The sequence below is a fragment of the Lipophrys pholis genome (assembly GCF_963383615.2).
Source record: "Lipophrys pholis genome assembly, chromosome: 20".
In the NCBI taxonomy this organism is placed as follows: Eukaryota; Metazoa; Chordata; class Actinopteri; order Blenniiformes; family Blenniidae; genus Lipophrys; species Lipophrys pholis.
In genome coordinates, this window is record NC_137648.1 from 5267374 (window position 1) to 5285794 (window position 18421).

At 41.5% G+C, this 18421-nt stretch overlaps 2 protein-coding genes across 2 annotated transcripts in view; both read left to right on the forward strand.

Moving 5' to 3' along the window:
- The window catches only part of prex2 (phosphatidylinositol-3,4,5-trisphosphate-dependent Rac exchange factor 2), a 104684-nt gene extending 87830 nt beyond the window's left edge, over positions 1-16854 (forward strand). Inside the window, exons 37-41 of the mRNA XM_080490043.1 lie at positions 2096-2162; positions 2700-2890; positions 8535-8637; positions 11871-11938; positions 14855-16854. Coding sequence (XP_080346169.1) covers positions 2096-2162; positions 2700-2890; positions 8535-8637; positions 11871-11938; positions 14855-14900 — 475 coding nt within the window. The 3' untranslated portion in view covers positions 14901-16854. The remainder of the gene's footprint in view (positions 1-2095; positions 2163-2699; positions 2891-8534; positions 8638-11870; positions 11939-14854) is intronic.
- A 1040-nt stretch (positions 16855-17894) lies between these two features.
- The window catches only part of cUnh8orf34 (chromosome Un C8orf34 homolog), a 70614-nt gene continuing 70087 nt past the window's right edge, over positions 17895-18421 (forward strand). Inside the window, exon 1 of the mRNA XM_080489456.1 lies at positions 17895-18393. Coding sequence (XP_080345582.1) covers positions 18325-18393 — 69 coding nt within the window. The 5' untranslated portion in view covers positions 17895-18324. The remainder of the gene's footprint in view (positions 18394-18421) is intronic.

Genomic DNA, 18421 nt, shown 5'->3' on the forward strand with positions numbered 1-18421 from the left:
CCCGAAATGACTGGAATTGTTATTGCTCATTAGTCCACTGGAGATTTGACTTTATCAGTGGAAGTAAAGGTCATGTTGTAACACTGGGACTCTGAACTGAACAACAGGTAAATGTTGGCATTAATGCTCATATTAATATCTATGATGTAAAAAAAAAAAAAAAAAAGTAGTTAACTTATACGGCCTCCAAAGTGCTTTACAATGTTAGTCACATTTCTGACTTTTCACAGAGGCAGCTGCCATGCAAGGTGCTCAAGTCCATCCACTAGGAGCAGTGTCTTGCTCAAGGACACTTCGATATCTGGGGAACCTATAACCTTCTGACTGAGGGATAATCCGCTCACCCACAACTATTTTGTCCTCTACAATTTTAAAACCACACATTCATACACAGAAATATAGGCATGCGCTGAGCATGTCAACAAGGTTGGCGGTTGTTGTCTTTGGGCAAAACACTGAACTCCCAAGTTGCACCCAACAGTTGTGTGAATGTGTGTTTCTGGGAGCAAGGGACCGTGTGAAGCTGCTGGAGCAGTAAACTGCACTCTATAAGTAAAGTCCATTTAACTTCTACCACTTACTTTAGACGTTCGAGCAGGTCTGAGCAGCTTAGATTTTTGGAAAAGATTTCCAGAAGAGCCTTTTTAAAAGAGACTCCGAACTGCACTGCAGCTCCCCGTCGATCCTGAGCGTCTATATGAATGATACGGCTATCTCGAATCAATTACATGGGCCGTTAGCCTCATCTGAACCTTTAACAAACTGTGCTTGTCGTCATTCTGTAGAACACTCTACAAGGTTTGCGCACAATTTGGCAGACAAGGATTCAAACCTCTGACAAGTTAAGACGGAGCATGGACAGAGATGAATCTGTATTTCAGCCCCATTGGCCGAAGGCAGAGCATTCTCAAGGTCTATGTTCAGCGTGCGTCCATGAAGGGGGCATTAGTGGAACAAGTGAAGGCAGCTGGGTGGGGTAGACGACCGTGGTCTACTGGCATGTCATATTACCCACAAGGCTTTTTTTTTTTTTTAAATTAGCATGCTGTACATTTTTAAATTATCAGTGTGTGATACAATAAAGTTATTTAACATAATCTCAACTTGCAGGGCTCTAACATCACCATACACATTAATGGCTGATGTAAAAATCAATATTCAAAGCAGGAAATCTCACCTGAAGCACCGAACCTGTCCTATGATTGTATTGACTTATTATTTATCTTGGATGGTTTGGGATCTTAATTCACCAATGTGCCAACCCTTCTCTGATTAATTCATTTCATTAATATTATGCCAGGCAGAAATATTGCAGTCATAATGAATGCCTCCTTGCCCTGATTTTAATCACTTAATACCAGAGTGAATGCAGATGAATGAGATGTGCTTCACTAATTCTTGTAAACAATCTCCCTCCCCCGGAGCCCGTTGTTGCTGAATCTCTTCAAAGTCTGATTTTCGTTGAATTCTTTTATATTTGTTATTTCAGAAATGAGCATGTGGGCCACTGTAGGTTGTACATTATTATCGCTTCTCGCAAGAAGTAATGAAGTATGAGATTTTATTACAAGGGGTTTAATGTGGTGTAGTGTACCTATTTTTAGCTCGCTGCTGGATTACAGAGATTTGATGGAGTCACAGACTGCTGAGTTTGCACCAGTAGCACTCCACCTCAGATGGACCCATTGCGGCATACATCCTCTGCCTGCATGAGGACATGCTGGTGCAGTGCTGCCCCCAGTGGTGGAAGGGAGCAAATAACACTTATCAGTGACTACTCCATGAATGAATGAAGCAATGGCACTTGGAGTGATGCCCAGGACGAGAGATGCTTAGTCTGTGTTTCTGCCCAAGTTACTCTGGTGATTGATAGTCAGGAAGTGGCGCTCCATAATGAGCAGGTGGCCTACTTTTCCCAGAAAGGCTGCCAGTGCTCCTGATGACCTAATGCTGCAGGGAAACAATTTCGATCCCAGACAATGGTGCTTTTAAACAAAACAAAAAAAAAACAACCTTGTGTCTGATTGCTGAATCAAGTCTACTGCTGCATGTTATTTATAATGCCCTCAAATATTTTTTGTTTTTTTTCCCTTAGGGGTTTTTACATGGATCAGTCCAACATGCCACCCAGCTCTGCACCCAAAGCAGCATTAATAGACAAGGTAAGAACAACCTGTAATTTTGTGACGCGCACATGACAACCTAACGATCCACATCTTGTAAACACTTTGGATTAGATTGAAATCACAATCAGATAAGATGAAGTGGAGTAACTGTTTATGATCGATCAGAGTTAATGCAAACACCATGTTGGATCACTTCCTGTTTTAAGAAACGTGGGGGTTAATGTTTTGGAAGAAATACAAAAAGAAGCGAAGAAACCCATCTTCAATACCTGTGGGCTTCCAGGTAAAGTTGTGAGTGGGATCGTCTCTAAATCTGATGGTTTTCTAGGCGCATATGAACCTGCACATGAATCTGTTGACTTTATTCACAGGAAAATCTGATTTCTCTGTTGGTCAGAGACTTACTTTTAATTTTCAACAATCTTTGCTGTTATTTTTCATAAATCTGTGTACCTAATGCTCAATCTACAACAGGCTACGTCATAATCTCCAGATTTATTCACCAGTTTGCTCATAAATTGTGTTTCTTCGGGCTTGCTCGTCACTTACCGCTCTCCCCCTGTTTGTGCCCAGTTAATGCGCCCCCTCAACGCTCTGGAGGAGCTCTACCGTCTGATGGAAAGTTTTATCAGTTGTCGCCGCACCGCTGCCTGTCAGTACACCGCCTGCGGGGCTTCTGGAGTGGGGCTGCTCACCGTGGCCTCTGAGCTCTGCTCGCGTCTGGGAGCCACACACATCGTCATGTGTAACAGCGGCGTTCATCGGTGAGCGTGTGCGCAAATGCAGCCTCTCTGTGAACCACCCCCAGTTAAATTATATGTTCCCGCTTAGCATCTTCATTCTCTTATTTATTTGTTTTTTTTATCGCTTTCCCACTCATTTTCATTTTACCTGTCTCTCTCTCTCTCTCTCTCTCTCTCTCTCTCTCTCTCTCTCTCTGCTCCTCCTTTTATTCTCTGTCTACCTCTCAGTTTCATGAGAGCTTTGCACCATGGGGACTTTCTATTAATACACTTTCTCTGCATTAATTAACAGCAGGATATTCCAGCTAATAGGGCCCATTGTTTCTCCGGTCATATTAGAAAGTTTGAGTAGGCGCAGCACTTTACACAGGAAGACGACAGGTCAATTACTTCCATTCTTATTGAATTCTATATATGGCGGACTAATTCACCTGCTCGTGAGGGCACCATTCATCAGTGCACGAGGACGGAAATATCCTGATCGTTTGTCACCGCTGATCCACAGCTCCAACTTTCATCTTCATCGCTGCTCTTCCCTCCACCCGGCCCACCCACCCGTCTATTCGATACGCTCCGTCTTTACCTACTGACAGTTTCCATATCTTTTTGTCTCAGTCACGTGCACGCGCCTGCACGCACACACGCTCCTGGGTTCACTGTATGTGACTGATGGCTTGATAAAGTGCTGTGGATGGTTGCCGCCTGGTTGCCAGAGCCCTAATAGAAAGTTCCTGTCTGTGCAATGACTTCTGCTACTTTATTAGCCCACAGCCTGTGTGTGTGTCTGTGTGTGTGTGTGTGTGTGTGTGTGTGTGTGTGCAGTCGATTCCCCCCGTCAGGCGGGCTAAGTGTACCGTGACACAGCAGATTATGAGATCTGCCATATTTCCTGATTATTTGTAAACTTACATTTTTACTTTTAAGACTGATTTGCTCCCCACAGCTGCAGGGTGTACTCAGTATCACAAGGAAATGATGCAGGTACCTTCCAGAAATGTTTTAAAACTATTCTCTCACCACTGACTTGATTTCAGCCTGATTATGGTAAGGGGCTCAAACTCCTGGTCCGGGGACCATGTCTGTCTTCAGACCTTGGATTTTCCCTTACCTTTTATTTTCTATTTGCCATATTTTCCAAACTGTATAATACACTTTTTTTAGTTGTTTGGTTTATTGAGAACGGACTTCTACTTTCAAATATATCTGAGACCACTAGATGTCAGTGTATGACAACAGAATGCTGCTAAAATTAGTGAAAACCTTTTATTACTACCATAACTGACATTGCAAGCAAAATGTGTGTGAGAAACTGTTACCGTGTTGAAGAAAAGTAAAAAAAAACATAAAAAAAAAAACAAGCAGAGAAACAAATAAAGTTTGATTTGGGCTTATTGCTTTTCCCACTATGGTTAGAGCTGGAGGAAAGTATTCCCAGATAAGTTCTCAAACAGCGACGCTGCGGCTTATCGTTTTAAAATGCAATTTACATTGGCATTCAGAACAAATGCATATAATCTGTTGGTTAAATAGACATAAAGAAATGATGAGCATAAACACTGTAACCTGCCTGCCTCGAGGAGAGTACCAATGTGTTTGTTGGTTAATTGAAAAGCTTCCATTATGTATTTAGAAATGAGAGGGAAAAAAAATGTCTTTGTACAGTACAACATTTCAAATAAAAGAACACATTTAGAGAAACAAATTAGTATTTTTTTTCTCGTATTCCATCACTGAAGTGGCTAAACACTGAGATGACCGTGCCTGCGGTTTCCCCCAGCTCGGCTCGAGTTTCAAACCCTGGGTTTATAGTATCTATATAATTCTAAAACTACCAGAATGGAGAGGAATGGAGCTTTGCCTCCGGGATTTCTGCACAATGTTGCCAACTTAGCCGCTTTCTTTGCTTTATTTAATGAGTTTTTAGATCCCTCTAGCGTCTCCTCTTCAAATAAGTCACGAGCAACCCATTTAGAGACGTTTTCCTGGTGTTTTAGGAGACTCGCATGTGAAAGCATGGCTCATTCTGCACACAGCAGTCCTCTCCTACAGTGTTTATCATTTAACTAGAGCAGTTGGCAACTCTAGCAGCATGTAAACAGCTGAAATTATTGAACGCTAATATTTATTTAGGGCTGAAAATGCATAATGTAGAGGAATAAAAACCTTTTGTTAATGGTAAAGCAGCTCCACAACTCACTTATTGCACATTTTGGGTCATTTTACAACCATAAATCAAAATAAACCCACACTTTTTACTATGTACATTTTAAGGTTGAAACATTAGGTAAAGAAGTTGTAGTTGGTATAAGCCTGCAAAGAAAATCTGGAATAATTAAAAAAACCTACAAATGCAAGCCAGTAGATTAGTATTGGGGGGGGTTGCATTATCAGTGCGGCAGCCTTCTCAGGCTCTATTGACTGAATTAGTTGGCTTGATGGATGAGTTTTAATAACGGCTAAAGTGCGATATTTTTGGGCCATCAGCAGTTTGCAATATGCTGCACTCTTCTCTTCTCCAATTCTTTTTCTCTTTGTCACTCCCACAAAACTGAAAAGAAAAGAGAGTTCACTGTTTAACAGGGAAACAAAACCCAGAAAGCAGAAGAATATAAAGAGAGCCTCCATGTTCAAAGAAGCTGATATTTGTCCTTGTTTCAACTCGTTATAATCAAGATTTATTGAATGTACAATCTAGTACTTCTAATAAAATATGTTCAAATATGTGTTTTTTTGGCTTCTCAACCCTCCCTCTGTTCAATTTTCCTTTCTATCTATAGTCATTCCCTGCCTTCCCTTGTGTTTGTCCCCCTCTTGTTTCTTCTCATTTATCTGTATGGACTCAGCTCCGATTCGGAGTGTAAATGGGATATGGGTTGGAACGACATAAAACAGATGGGTATAAATCATCTCGTACTATCTCACCAGCACTAATGAAAAAAAAACCTCTGCTGCCTAACACACACGCACATGCACGAACACACACACACAGATTTTTGTGCAGTTCCTTCATCCTGCTCCAGCTAAAGAGATATTTAAAGATCCTCTGTGGGTGACTTTCCCCCCTCCCCTCCGTTATCGGTGAGAGAAGCTGAAAATGGGTGCGTTAAAATATTGTGGGGCGGCTTGTGAAAGGACTTTTGCAATTCTCTGCTGGGACGTCGCTCCACACCGACTGGAGAGGATTGTTAGGTTCATTACTTTTAACGCGTCATGCTAAACCCTCATGAAGTTATGCAACTGGAACTCAAGGGGACTTTTAAATCTTGATCTGATTGACTCGATGTAACAGCTCCTGGCAGCTGAAAGTGTCCCATTGCACATCTAATCTTTTTTTTTTTTTTGTTCTCAGTTACTGTGAAGCCCGACTGTGGGATAGAGGGATATTAAACAAACAGCTCAGATTTCATCGCAGCCTCCATGGCTGTGTCATTCAATGAGAGCGAGCCTGGCAGTGTTGGAAACTTCAGGCAGTTCAATTTGCAGTGAAAAGGCCCTGGATCGATATACTAGTACAGCTTGTTATCATAGAAAGGTCACCCAGCTGCCTTGACACCCGTCACTGGCTCTCTAAGGATTTATCCACATGCTGCTCTGTGTGTGTGTGTGTGTGTGTGTGTGTGTGTGTGTGTGTGTGTGTGTGTGTGTGTGTGTGTGTGTGTGTGTGTGTGTGTGTGTGTGTGTGTGTGTGTGTGCGTGCGTGCGTGCGTGCGTGCGTGCGTGCGTGCGTGCGTGCGTGCGTGCGTGCGTGCGTGCGTGCGTGCGTGCGTGCGTGCGTGCGTGCGTGCGTGCGTGCGTGCGTGCGTGTGTGTGTGCGTGTGCGTAAGAGAGTGGAAAACGTGTGGCTGTGGATGTGCGTGGTAACCAAAGTTTGCTGTAACTAATGAATCACAGACTCGCGTCAACACCATTTTACACCCGTCACACCCTGACGGCGGTGCGAGTGTATCGGCTCCGCCACAGGAGACACTCTGACTTGTCCTTGGACCCTTTTCTCTCTTGGAGGAAACTGGGAAGTGCGCTTAAGTGCTGACAGTCGACCACGAAAGGATAGGAATTTTTTATTTATTTATTTCTTTACTCTCTGAATTTGATTGACGTGTCAGCGGCCGGTGAAACGAGTCATTAGAGAGGAGATGAGAGGGGTGAAGGGAATGGAAAAGTTTCATTTCTGCATGTGGGTGAAGCTTATTTTGCTTTTGTTTCCCATTGCTCGCTCTCAAATCTCACTTTTCGTGACATCAGGCGAACATACAATTATAGTAGATCAAGTTCATCATTTGCGCTTTCTAATCTCTTCTAACAGTGCTCTTTCTCTTGCCCCTAATTTACATTAGCTGTGATGTGGGCAATTTTTTTATTTAAATTTCTTCCATCACATGTGCTTCTGCACTTCTCATGAGCACCATTTAAGAAACATGCTATTTTTATTTTTTTTTTCACTTTATTTTTCTAATGTTTGTGAGTAACCACACTTTTCTGTCATCTTGAATTTGCAGAGCTTGAACGCACACTGCATGGACACATAATTTATTGAAGCTCATTCAGTCTGTTGCAATATGAATATATTATTCTGCCCGCCTTACTCACTTTGAATCTGCTCCAAAGACTCCTTCACTGCCGCAACACCACTTGGGAATTGGATGTTTTTTTAAGTAAGGTTTTACTACAACATCACTACCTTTGGAAGTGTCGCTCACTGTTTGTTATGTATTTGATAGCGCAGTATAATCCTTTGTTCCGTGATTACACTCGCTCCACCAGCAGACTGAGAAAAAAAGACATCAATAAATGTTCTAACACCTGTGGATCTGTCTCCTCTCACACATTGGTAGTTAAACTCTAAATGCTAAACCCACATTAAACACAACTTATCTCACACTAAGTAGTAAAATTTGATTAAGTGCCAGGTTTTACTAGGTGTCTGATCATCTGAGCCTCAAATATTTATCACAAATTTTGTCATAACGTTCACATCATATAATTTATGGCATTAATCTGTGCTGAAATGTTAAGTTATAAAGCTTTATTCCCGGGGTGTCAAACACACTTTATTCCAGGGTTCACATGCAGCCCCATTCCATCTCACGTGAGCTCGATCGGTAAAATAGTTCCATATTAACCTTTAAATTTAAATGTAAGTTTTTTTCTTTATTGTGATGCAGAGTATTAGTGATGGAAATATCTATATTTTTGCAGCAAACAAAGAATTAGTATCGAAATTGACGATAACCTCAACAAAGCTGTAACTTCTGCCATCGCTGTTGCTTTGTTGGTGTTTGCATCACAATGTCTCAGCTCGGGTCCCAGTGTTGTTGATACACTTGTTAAAAAAAAATCTTTCTTTTCTTTCAAATGTTTATGATTTGCTTGGTGGTTTGGCGAACCAAACATGCTTCTAGTTTAATTAATTAGTAAAGTAAGTTCGATACTTAAGTCATCCATTTCTTTACAGATGTTTAATTACCCCCGCAAATTATTTGTCTGTCACATACACTGAATTACGGAAGTACAATATAACTCTACACAAAAATGGATCAGCAGTTATCGCATTTTGCACCTTGACTACATCTTGGAAGACGTGACCGCGTTCCAGTCCCTTCGTAAGAGTTAAATAATGCAGAGTGAGGATGCATGTGTGACCTTGTGTTTTCTCTCTGGCCGACAGTTGCACCCTGAGCGTGACTCTGGAGCAGGCCATCCTGCTGGCACGAAACCACGGCCTCCCGCCTCGCTGCATCATGCAAGCCACCGATGTCATGAGGAAGCAGGTATCTGTCGTTTATACATCCGTGATGTTATTGCAACACACCTTTGGGGAAAAACGGGCTTCATTGAGTCAAATAGCAGCTATTTTCGCTTCATAGGTCAAAGTTTTGGTTCTTCGTGGACAGTATTACTCCAGTGAGAATGGACATTTCTTTTTCAGCGGCAGCCAGCAGTAAATATACTTTTGGATTAAGAAACAAGTTTTATCTGCAGCCCACTAGAAGAATCATTAACGCTCTTCCTCTCTACATTATCATTTCTTCCCCTGTTTCACCCCCTGTCTGCTTCAATCTTATCAGATGTGCATTCGCCACCACCAGAATATGAATCTCAACAAATGAGAGAGTAATGAGAAGCTAAACAGACTCCGTGAGAGTCTGAAGCTTGTTTGTTTGATTGCATGGGGTAGAAAAAAAACAACAACTTTGTAGTGATTTAGCCATTTTCACCTTCCTAAAAGCTTAAGTCACGACTCGGTCGTGACCCACAACTCCAACTTTCCTCCGAAGTTGTGCTGGTGGTGGCAACAGAGTGGCTGTTTGCAGCGAGAGGTTAGTCGGGACAATGAGATTCTGCAGGAGGAGAGACATTTAATTTTTTTCAGCGAAAAGGAATGGGACCTCAGCCAGGAGGGTGCAACGCTGTGCATCGTGTGACCTTGACTGTATGAAATATTGTTCATTGACTGAGAGAAGCCACATGTATGAGGGAGTACTGCTTTGTTTCACCGCAGCAGGGCTGCTTCTGCCATCTTCTCTTTTTTCATCATCATCATCATCATCATCATCAGAGAGGACATTGCTCTCAGACATCGGCTGATGAATCTGATGAATATAAATATCACGCAGAGTTTGAATGGCACCTCTTTCCCCCTTTCTGAATAGTCATATTTACTCACAAAAAAGGTTATCAGCGCAGCATCCGATCTCAGCGGGACCCGTCCGTCGCGCTCAGACAACATCATTCAGGAAGAGAATGTGAAAGTGATTTGCGCAAAATGGGTCTAATCACAGCGTGGTTCGGAAACTTCTGCAAAGCAATTTCCAATATGTGGTCTGGATGGCTGAAGTGTTTATGTAAACTCACTGGAGGGGGTAACTCGATCTCACCTCTCCACCCTGGATATTATTTGTATATTTTTCCACATGTAGGTGTTTATATGTGGGGAAATGTGTTGCTCCACACTGGCCACGCTTCAGTGTGGTGTAGGTGTTTTCAAAGTGTGGGTAGATCATAACATACTATCATTAACATTTTTTTTTTTATATATATGTGACTGTTTTACTGTCAATAAGTCATTGGTTATACAGGTGAAAGTGATTTTCTTCGCATTTTAACCAGACTTTATTGTTAAACTCTGCAATTGCTATGTTAAGAAATGTGCTTTAAGGTGAAAAATATGAAATTATCATTGCATGTTACAACTTAATTTAGCAACATGCAGTTCGTGTTGTTTATTAAATTAAACTCTGTTGTAGTCACGCCCTCGCAATGATCCAAGCTGTGTGTAGTATTTTGATTCAAGGCTTGATGCCCTTTTTTGGGGAGTTTGCCTGTTCCTCCTGTGCGTACGCTGGTTTTCTCCAGGTGCTCCGCCTTCCTCTCACAATCTAAATCCTGTATGCTGAGTTTATTGCCTGTAGATGTGCTGTGATGGACTGGTGATTTGTAAACTGCCTTTTTCCTATAGCAAGCTGGTATTGGCTCTAGCACACTGGGATCATAAGTCTGATAAAGTGCATGTAGAAGATAGATGGATGGATTTCATCATGCATTTTGACATAATATCTGCTGTTTTGGCAGCGAGAATGGGACGAAAAAAACCACCACTGATATGAGTCAGGCTGTTGTCCAGCAGGATATAGAAAGTTTTTTTAAGAGTTTGTGCCTTCTCTGAAGTTTTCCCTGGTATCCAATCTACCGGCGTGTCGCACAACTTGAATTTGCAAAAAAATAAAAGTAAAAGTACTTTTGTTTTTTGGTGTCGTCTCCTTCTGAACTGTTGTTCTGTGGGCACCGCGTCCTTCTGGGACAAGAGGGGGCATCTCTGTCCGGAGGCATCAGAATGGATGGCTGTGATAGACATCGAATAATTGCTGATGCTATCCTCTTATCTGGACCCAGGGCAGACAGTGAGATGGCAGACAGTGGCGTTGTAACCGAGAGGTCAGCTAATGCAGTTTGGACTTGCTGCTCCCTCTCTTCTCAAAGAGACGTCTTTAAAAGATAAATAATTAAATGATTTGATTCTGCATTTTGTTTTTGCTGAGAGTGTATTTGTGTTGGTGTCACCGGACTGAAAGCTGAAGTTGCTTCCTGCCTCCCCCAATACGGCCGCGTTACTGCCGACTCTGCGCGCCGCCAGTTGACTTAAGGACCATTAGCAAAGAGCAGACATGCTCCTGACTGGGCATAATGAAAGTCTGTAACATCTGCGCAAACAGGCACCCCATTCATCTCCCGAACTCCTTACTGTGTGCTTTTATTGCCTTACAAAAGCTGTTCTGCACATGCCGTTCTGCATGCATAGTTAAAACGAGCTGCACTACCTGTAGCGGCAGTTTGATTGTTAAAGGTTTCCACAGGCTCGGTGGGACGTCCGTGATGCTCTGCGCTTTATTTTAAAGATGTGGTTCAGCTCAGGATTGATACCTTGCTCTTCTACAGTTGACTGCCAGTCAGTCAAAGCCTGACGGGATGCTGTTTCACCTGGGAAAGCTTGCGTCGTTAAACAAACACTATCACTCGGCTTGTATTTCAGCTGAGTCGCTTTCCAATTAAAGCTGCTCTGTGCACCCAGTGGACTTTTAGGATAGATTACTCTTGCGGGCCTTTAATAATGGCTGTGAGCAAGTGGATCCACTGATTTATTACGAGTCACAATTCAAAACTTTCCAATAATTCCTGATGAGAAAAATGACAAAACTGTTGTGAGATAGACAACACATAGTTGACAGTTTGAATATATTGCTCAGCAGTTTATTCTTTCCACAAGCTGAGTCACCAATCTTCAGTATCGTTGTTTATATGCAAAGCTCTGAGCAGAAGCATTTCTAATACTCAGAGGGCACAAATGTTCTTTGGCTCATTGTCTCAGCTTTCTTTAAGCTCTTTCCCCAGCGCTGTGTTGTTATTCTCTGCTTCTGCATATGGCTATCCCAGTTTTCTCCCAGATCCGTGGTGCTATATGGTTATGGTCTGTTTTCTTTTTTCTTTTTTTTCTTCTTCTTTCCAGGGAGCAAGAGTTCAGAATTCAGCCAAGAACCTGGGTGTGAGGGATCGTACGCCGTCATCAGTCCCAAGGTAAAGCCCCTGAACCGAAGGACAGTAGCATCTTCCACCTTTGTGGCAGAGCTTGGTGTGCATCCCAACTTAATATCGCAGTTTGTGCTGATTCTTGAATTTCAGATGTCAGAACATGTCAGATGCATTATGAAAGAAGTTTCAAAATGATATTTTATGTATTCTGCGCAACAATTTCACCATGTTAGATTTGCATTAGCTGGATGAATAAATAGACTTCTTCAATATGGTTTTGCAGTTGTCAGCAGAAATGCGTTTACCCTGTCTACTAATATGGGAAAGTAACAGAAAGGTTTTACTGCATTAATACATGCGTCCGTTGAGGTTGACCGTATATGTTCATTTTCAGAAAAGCAGAAGCCAATTACTCATTTACTCACATTATAAGTCAGATTCTCACTAACGCCACCTTCAGGTCAAAATTGAGTATGATAATGAATGTCAGGGCTTTAATGAAGAAATTGGAGAAATCACGATGTAAAAGGTATAAAAACAATGGTTACACCTATAAAATAAGCTACAGTGCACCACAGTAGTTTCTATTGGTGTGGCCATTGAAATGAAAGACATTCACATCAGTATCTATAGTCGTCCTGAGGCTTTGAGGCCTCTGAGATTGCATGTTCTCTCTGCGTGTGTGCTGGTTTCATCTGGATGGTTCGACTTCCCCCGGCAGTCTAAAAACATGCAATAGAGGTTGATTGGCAGCAGCAGAGGTGTGAATGTGTGTCTCTGTTTACCCGGTGATGGATTTGTGACTCGTCCGGGCTGTGTTGCCTTCCTCCGCCCAGAGCCACTCGGGATCGGCTCCAGCCTCCCGCGACCCTGAGCTGGACGGAGCCGTATAAAAGACGGATGGATGAATCTCGCTGCTCTATTGATGCCTCTGCCAGGCTGCATTGTAGACATCATTCAACTTCAGAGCAGTAAATGATGACACTGTCAGTCTCACTGTAAAACCTCCCAGATGCCTGTCTGCCTCTATTAGGGTGGACATGTCCCCTTGGTTACACTGTCCTCCTCAACATCTGCTTCGTCAGTGCAATTCGTAAACAGTTGCGAATAATCCTGGCCAACTGTCTTCAGCGTTGTCAGTTATTACACAATATAACAATTATTAGAATTCTTAAGCGCAAAATACAGACAGAAATATCAGCAAAGTAAAATCAAGAGCATAGTATGGCTTTATTAAACACTTTTTGTTCCGTACTTTAACCCTTTATAGTGCACATTGACATTTTTGGAACACAATATTTCAGGATCTATTCTTTTGGAGTCAGTTATTAAAGAAAACCCAGCTAAATGCTTGACATACGATTAAAAAAAAATGGTTCAAAGGTGTAGAAGTGACTAAAATGACATTGTATTTTGCACAAAGTTTTAAAAAGTTTCTAAATAAACAAAAAATTTAATTTTTGAAGACAATCTTTCACAATCCTGTTGTCTCAATCACTATTTTATGTTGTACCGGAAAAAAAAAAAAAGATTCTATCAGAAAAGTGTCGTGTAACTTTTCACAGTTATTGACATCAGTTAGAGCAGTGGGTTCTTTAACAAACTTCTTAAGAGTTGCTGAGACTCGAGCTGAAATACTGTATCAGTGATTCTGCCGTGAAAGATTGTAGCTCGCGAACCATCTTAAAAGCCATGCTGTCAGGGCGAGTTTTCAACAACATGCATAACGCACCAGCTATAGGCGTTTGTCATGGCAGCCTGCATGAACTGCAGAAACCCTGCAGACACCGATGGAGATGCCTGCCCTCAGTAATTCTAGGAGGACAACTAAATATTGTTGTTGTGTGGCGAGCAGCCCGTTTGAACCTTTTAGTGAAACTGACAGACACTATTAAGAGGTGGGATGATTAGTATTGAGATGTTGTGGTCATGCAGATGATTTGCTGCCCTCAGTGTCCGTTTATGTCCAAATTGATGCAGAGGATGCTGCAGAAGATGTTAATGGCTGCTTTGTGGATTATGATAAGACAGGGATTCCCACACTTAATGATGTGTTGATAAAAGGGATGGCGAGTTTGTGTGTGAGTTTACCCTGCAGCGGTGTCTCATTAAGACCCAGAAAATGTGTCGCAGTAGTATTCTTTTTTTTTTTTTTTTTTAACTAGACAGCGTTGCTCGATCAAGAGGAGAAAAAGGCTTGTAATGCAAATAAAAATATACTGAGATTACATCAACACTTTATCCGCAGTGTTTCTTACAAAATAAATGTTTTGTTTTTTTTTTAGATAGAATATGGACAAAATTAAAGGTGAACGCATCTTTTGTGGTGAAAAAATGGAAAATGAATGTTTGAAACTGTACAAGCTGAATCAGCACCAGTCAAGCACAAAAAGTTTTTCCTCAGGAAAAAGAAACTCATTGTTATAATATATAGTGAAGAAACTGTAGTTTACGTAGAGTGTGTGTGTGTGTTATGACGTTATTTCAGTGGTTTTCAGTTGCACAGAGTGTGGTAAGGGTCAGGTCACATTGGTTTTACAACGGTCCAAAGGTTGGGAACCACTGTCCTGTAGCAGGGTGCTGGGTTCGATCACTACTGACTAGTCATGGGCGAAATTGGTTTACATCCTGGACTGGTCGGCAGCCCATCAGAGGGCGAATCACATACGTATATCCACATTCACACGGATTTAGAGTTCACCACATTATTCTGTTTTTAGAAGAACCTGGAGCGCCTGAGATGCAAACTTCACAGAAAATGCTCCACATGCTGAGCAGTCCGCCACGGTGCTTGCCCTGTTTTGACACAAGACGTTGCTCAAAGACGCATGTTTTCTGCAGAGAAAAACATGATCCTGCCACTTTCTTTGCTCCAGTTCGAGCGCGTTGTTTCATGCTCGTGACGCTTTTGTGTCGAACATAATTAAATGTCATGTTACATGTGTGTTTCTTCCCATCAAGGTTGTACAAGCTGTGCCAGCCTCCTCCTCCAGATGGTGATCCATAATGCATTGCTTCCCGGAAGAGGCAGAAGAAGTCACGGGGAGCTTCGAGGCCCAATCATCAACGTCTCACCTCCACAAACAGAGCAAGCTGGCTGCAGAGAGTTAGTGGCTCCATTTTATACGTCCAGAACGTGTACATAGAGTTTTCAAACCGTAAATAGTATTTTAGTACTTTATATTTTTTATTTGTTGTACCTTATGCATATTTTTACTGCGTCTGATAGGATCACGTTTCAGAGTGACAAAACACCCGCAGAAGAGAGTTAAATTAGCTCAGCGAGACATAATGAATCCCATCAATTTACTGCCTGCAGATTATAAACTGACAATTATGTTTGTTTTTGTGTGAGGGACTCTTGCATTTCATGTTATTAGTTTCATTTGCATGTGAAATGAAACTTGATCGTATTAATTAGAAGGATGCTGGATGTCACTTTGACATCGTATTTGTTCGAATTAGCCAACAATTTGTCTCTGCTTGTTTTCAATTTCCACTCCAGTCCTTCATCAGTTCTGTCAGTATTAGGCGAGTTCGTCGTGGCGTTGGCGTGATGTTTATTTGCCTGTAAATACACATATTTAGTACAAATGTAATAGAATCATATTACCGTTTGTCACTGTTTGGCTCTTGTTGATTGATCAGTATTAACATACTATAGGTCTTGGTATTTTCTGTATTTTTCTTTTATACTGACAGTACTCAGGATTAAATCAGCTCTATCACTTATTAGTGGATGACAAGCTCACGACTATGCAAACAAACAGGAGGTGATGAAATGCAGCGGTAAGCTCCAGCAGTGTCTCCTACACAAAACGTCTCTGATTGATCAATGTACAAAGGAAGGTTGACTTTTTCAAAAACACTAAAATGCTGACATGTATACATTTTGTAAAAAATATATATATATATATATATTAAAGCTGATAACAGTGATCAATGTTTGTGTTTGACTGTATTTTACACACATTTTAACAGAATCGAGTACAGATCACTCATGAAAAGTTAAGTAGTTTTGTATAATCAGATCATTATGTTCTATGTTATGTCTCTAAGACCAGAGTTTTTTTTCCACAGCCTTTCTCTTGTTCTGAAATTATGATTTAAATGGAAAGTAATTCACATGACGCATGCAATACAACTGCTTACGTTTTCCTCATTTGTAAATGCAGTTCGAGCTCATAGCGTACCTTCACCATTTTCACCGATTAGGTTTTTAAGTCCATATTTACAGGAGTTGAGAATAAAAACAGTGAACATACTGCTTTTTATGAAGAAATACATGAATTTTAGGCAGCAATGTTTTTTTTTTTTAAAGGTCGCTCTACCATAGCAGCTCTTGTTTTTTTACACTAATGTTTGTTAGATGTACTTTGGCATCACTGATGTCTCTTGTAACCATCTACAACAAAAACGTCATGAACAAAAAACAAAACAAAACACTCTTAAAGATGGATCCAAAGGTTCACGGTCTTTATGTTTGACATCCATGTTTTAGTGTATTGACCTTTATTTTGACACTTGTATGCCAGATCTTTATTTCCATGGAACTTAATAAAATGAAAATAAAATGCCAGGTAGAGAGCTTTGAGGTTATTTTATTTCACAGAAGTTTTTATGTCTGACGTCTTCCTGCCACATCCTAAAGTCGGAATAAGATGCACCACCAGGGAGGATTTGATGGTGCCATAACATTTAATGATATTTGAACACGCAATTAATAATACGTTTATGACTAAAAACAGCTTTTACCCCTCGGCAGCCAAACTTTTCCACCTTCACGCAGTCCTGTCAAGACCTTTGGTGCAAGCCCCAATCTCTTGTCTCTGACTTATTCAATAATTTTAACATTTTCTTCTTGTTTACTTTTATTTATTTTAATGTTTTGCTACGTCTGTAATTTTCTTTCTACTTTTTTTTGTGGTGTTGTTGGGGGAGAGTTTATAAATGATGCTTTGTACATTTTGTTAATGTCTTCTATATTCTTGATGTCCTGGAGGCTGGTTGGTGGTCTGACGTAATGCTTAATTACAGTTACTCACACATTGATTTCATACTTTTAGTACACTTTAATACACTCTGTGATCTCCGTTGCTACGTCTGTTATGAGTTGATGCTTCGTGCATTCTCAATTTGAATCAATGTTCTAACATCAATAAGTTGCTTTTAACCGAGACAATTCCGTTTTTAATTCAATATTTGTTTTCACCAGCAAAGATGGGTAAACTTTGTACATTGTAAGGGCTAAAGACATGTCATCCACTACTCTAGGGCCAAACTGTGACTGAGCACTTACAGCACAAGGAGATATGAAACTAAGAGGAGCTGCCTTTGCCCAGAATTAGCTGGACTGGCTCCAGTGACATGAAACCATGTTGAACAAAGTGGTATAGGAGCTTGAAATAAACTCAAAATGTTGGAGAAGTCTCATTGTCTCATAGCAATAATGTTGAGTGTTCAAAGCCTTTCTGTGTTTAGGTGTTTAGCTTGCATGAATGCAATTGGTTTTCTCCTTTCAAAAACATGCATGTGAAGTAAAATGATGACATAAAATTGCCCATGACGCAGATAAATTGTATGTGGTTCGGTTGACCGCTCTGGTCTCACAGCGTGGATGTCATGGGTTCAATTCTGTGTGGAGTTTGCATGTTCTCCTTCCTTGTGCACAGGTTTGATCTGGGGTCTCTGGTTTCCTCCCATGATCCAAAAACATGCAAATGGCGTTAATTGTGACCCTAAATTGCGCAAAGCTGTGAATGTGAGTATTGTGGTTGTCTGTCTCTGACAGCAGTTTTAATATGATCACTTCATTTTCTGCTCGAGTACTTGAGTACAATTTAGGCACGGCCACAGCAGGTGTACTTAAGTAAAATAACACACCCCACAAGATATAAAGTAGACAAAGTTGTAGGTTAAACGACTTATTGAACCTGCACGTTTTCTTGCAGCTGCCCCCGTTAAAGTGCTGTTGGACATCGTGCACCAGGTGCGCATTAACAGACGCCGCCGCTGCGCGTTGCACTCGCGCGCTGCGCGCTGTGGGCTGAGCCCCGCTGGATGAAATGGGAGTGGCGGTGGCACTTTTAACGCGGGCAGCCAGTGAGCGGAAGATTTGTAATCTCTGTCACGGAGCGGCTGTGTCATTGGCTTGCACCGGGAAGCTTCCACCACCCGGAGAGTCCGCGAGGCGACAACAAGCCGTGTGGAAGGTCCCGGGCTGAGCGTCCACGATGAGCCGGGCTCACAGCCGCAGAAGCTGAAGTTAAAAGCGCCACTCCCGCTTGGAGGCTTTTTACGCATTATTTCGATTCTTTTTTTTTTTCTTTTTCTTTTTTTTTTCCGCGTCGCTCCTGGAGGGACGGATGACACCGGCTCACCTCATGATTTCATTCCGCTAAAAGCTCCCTACGAGGCACAACAGTTTCTTCATGGCGTCTCCACAACAGTCCAGGATTCAGTCATATCTGGAGAAGAACAAGATCGGACCTCTGTTTGAGGTGAGTGCGTAAAATAGACAACTATGAA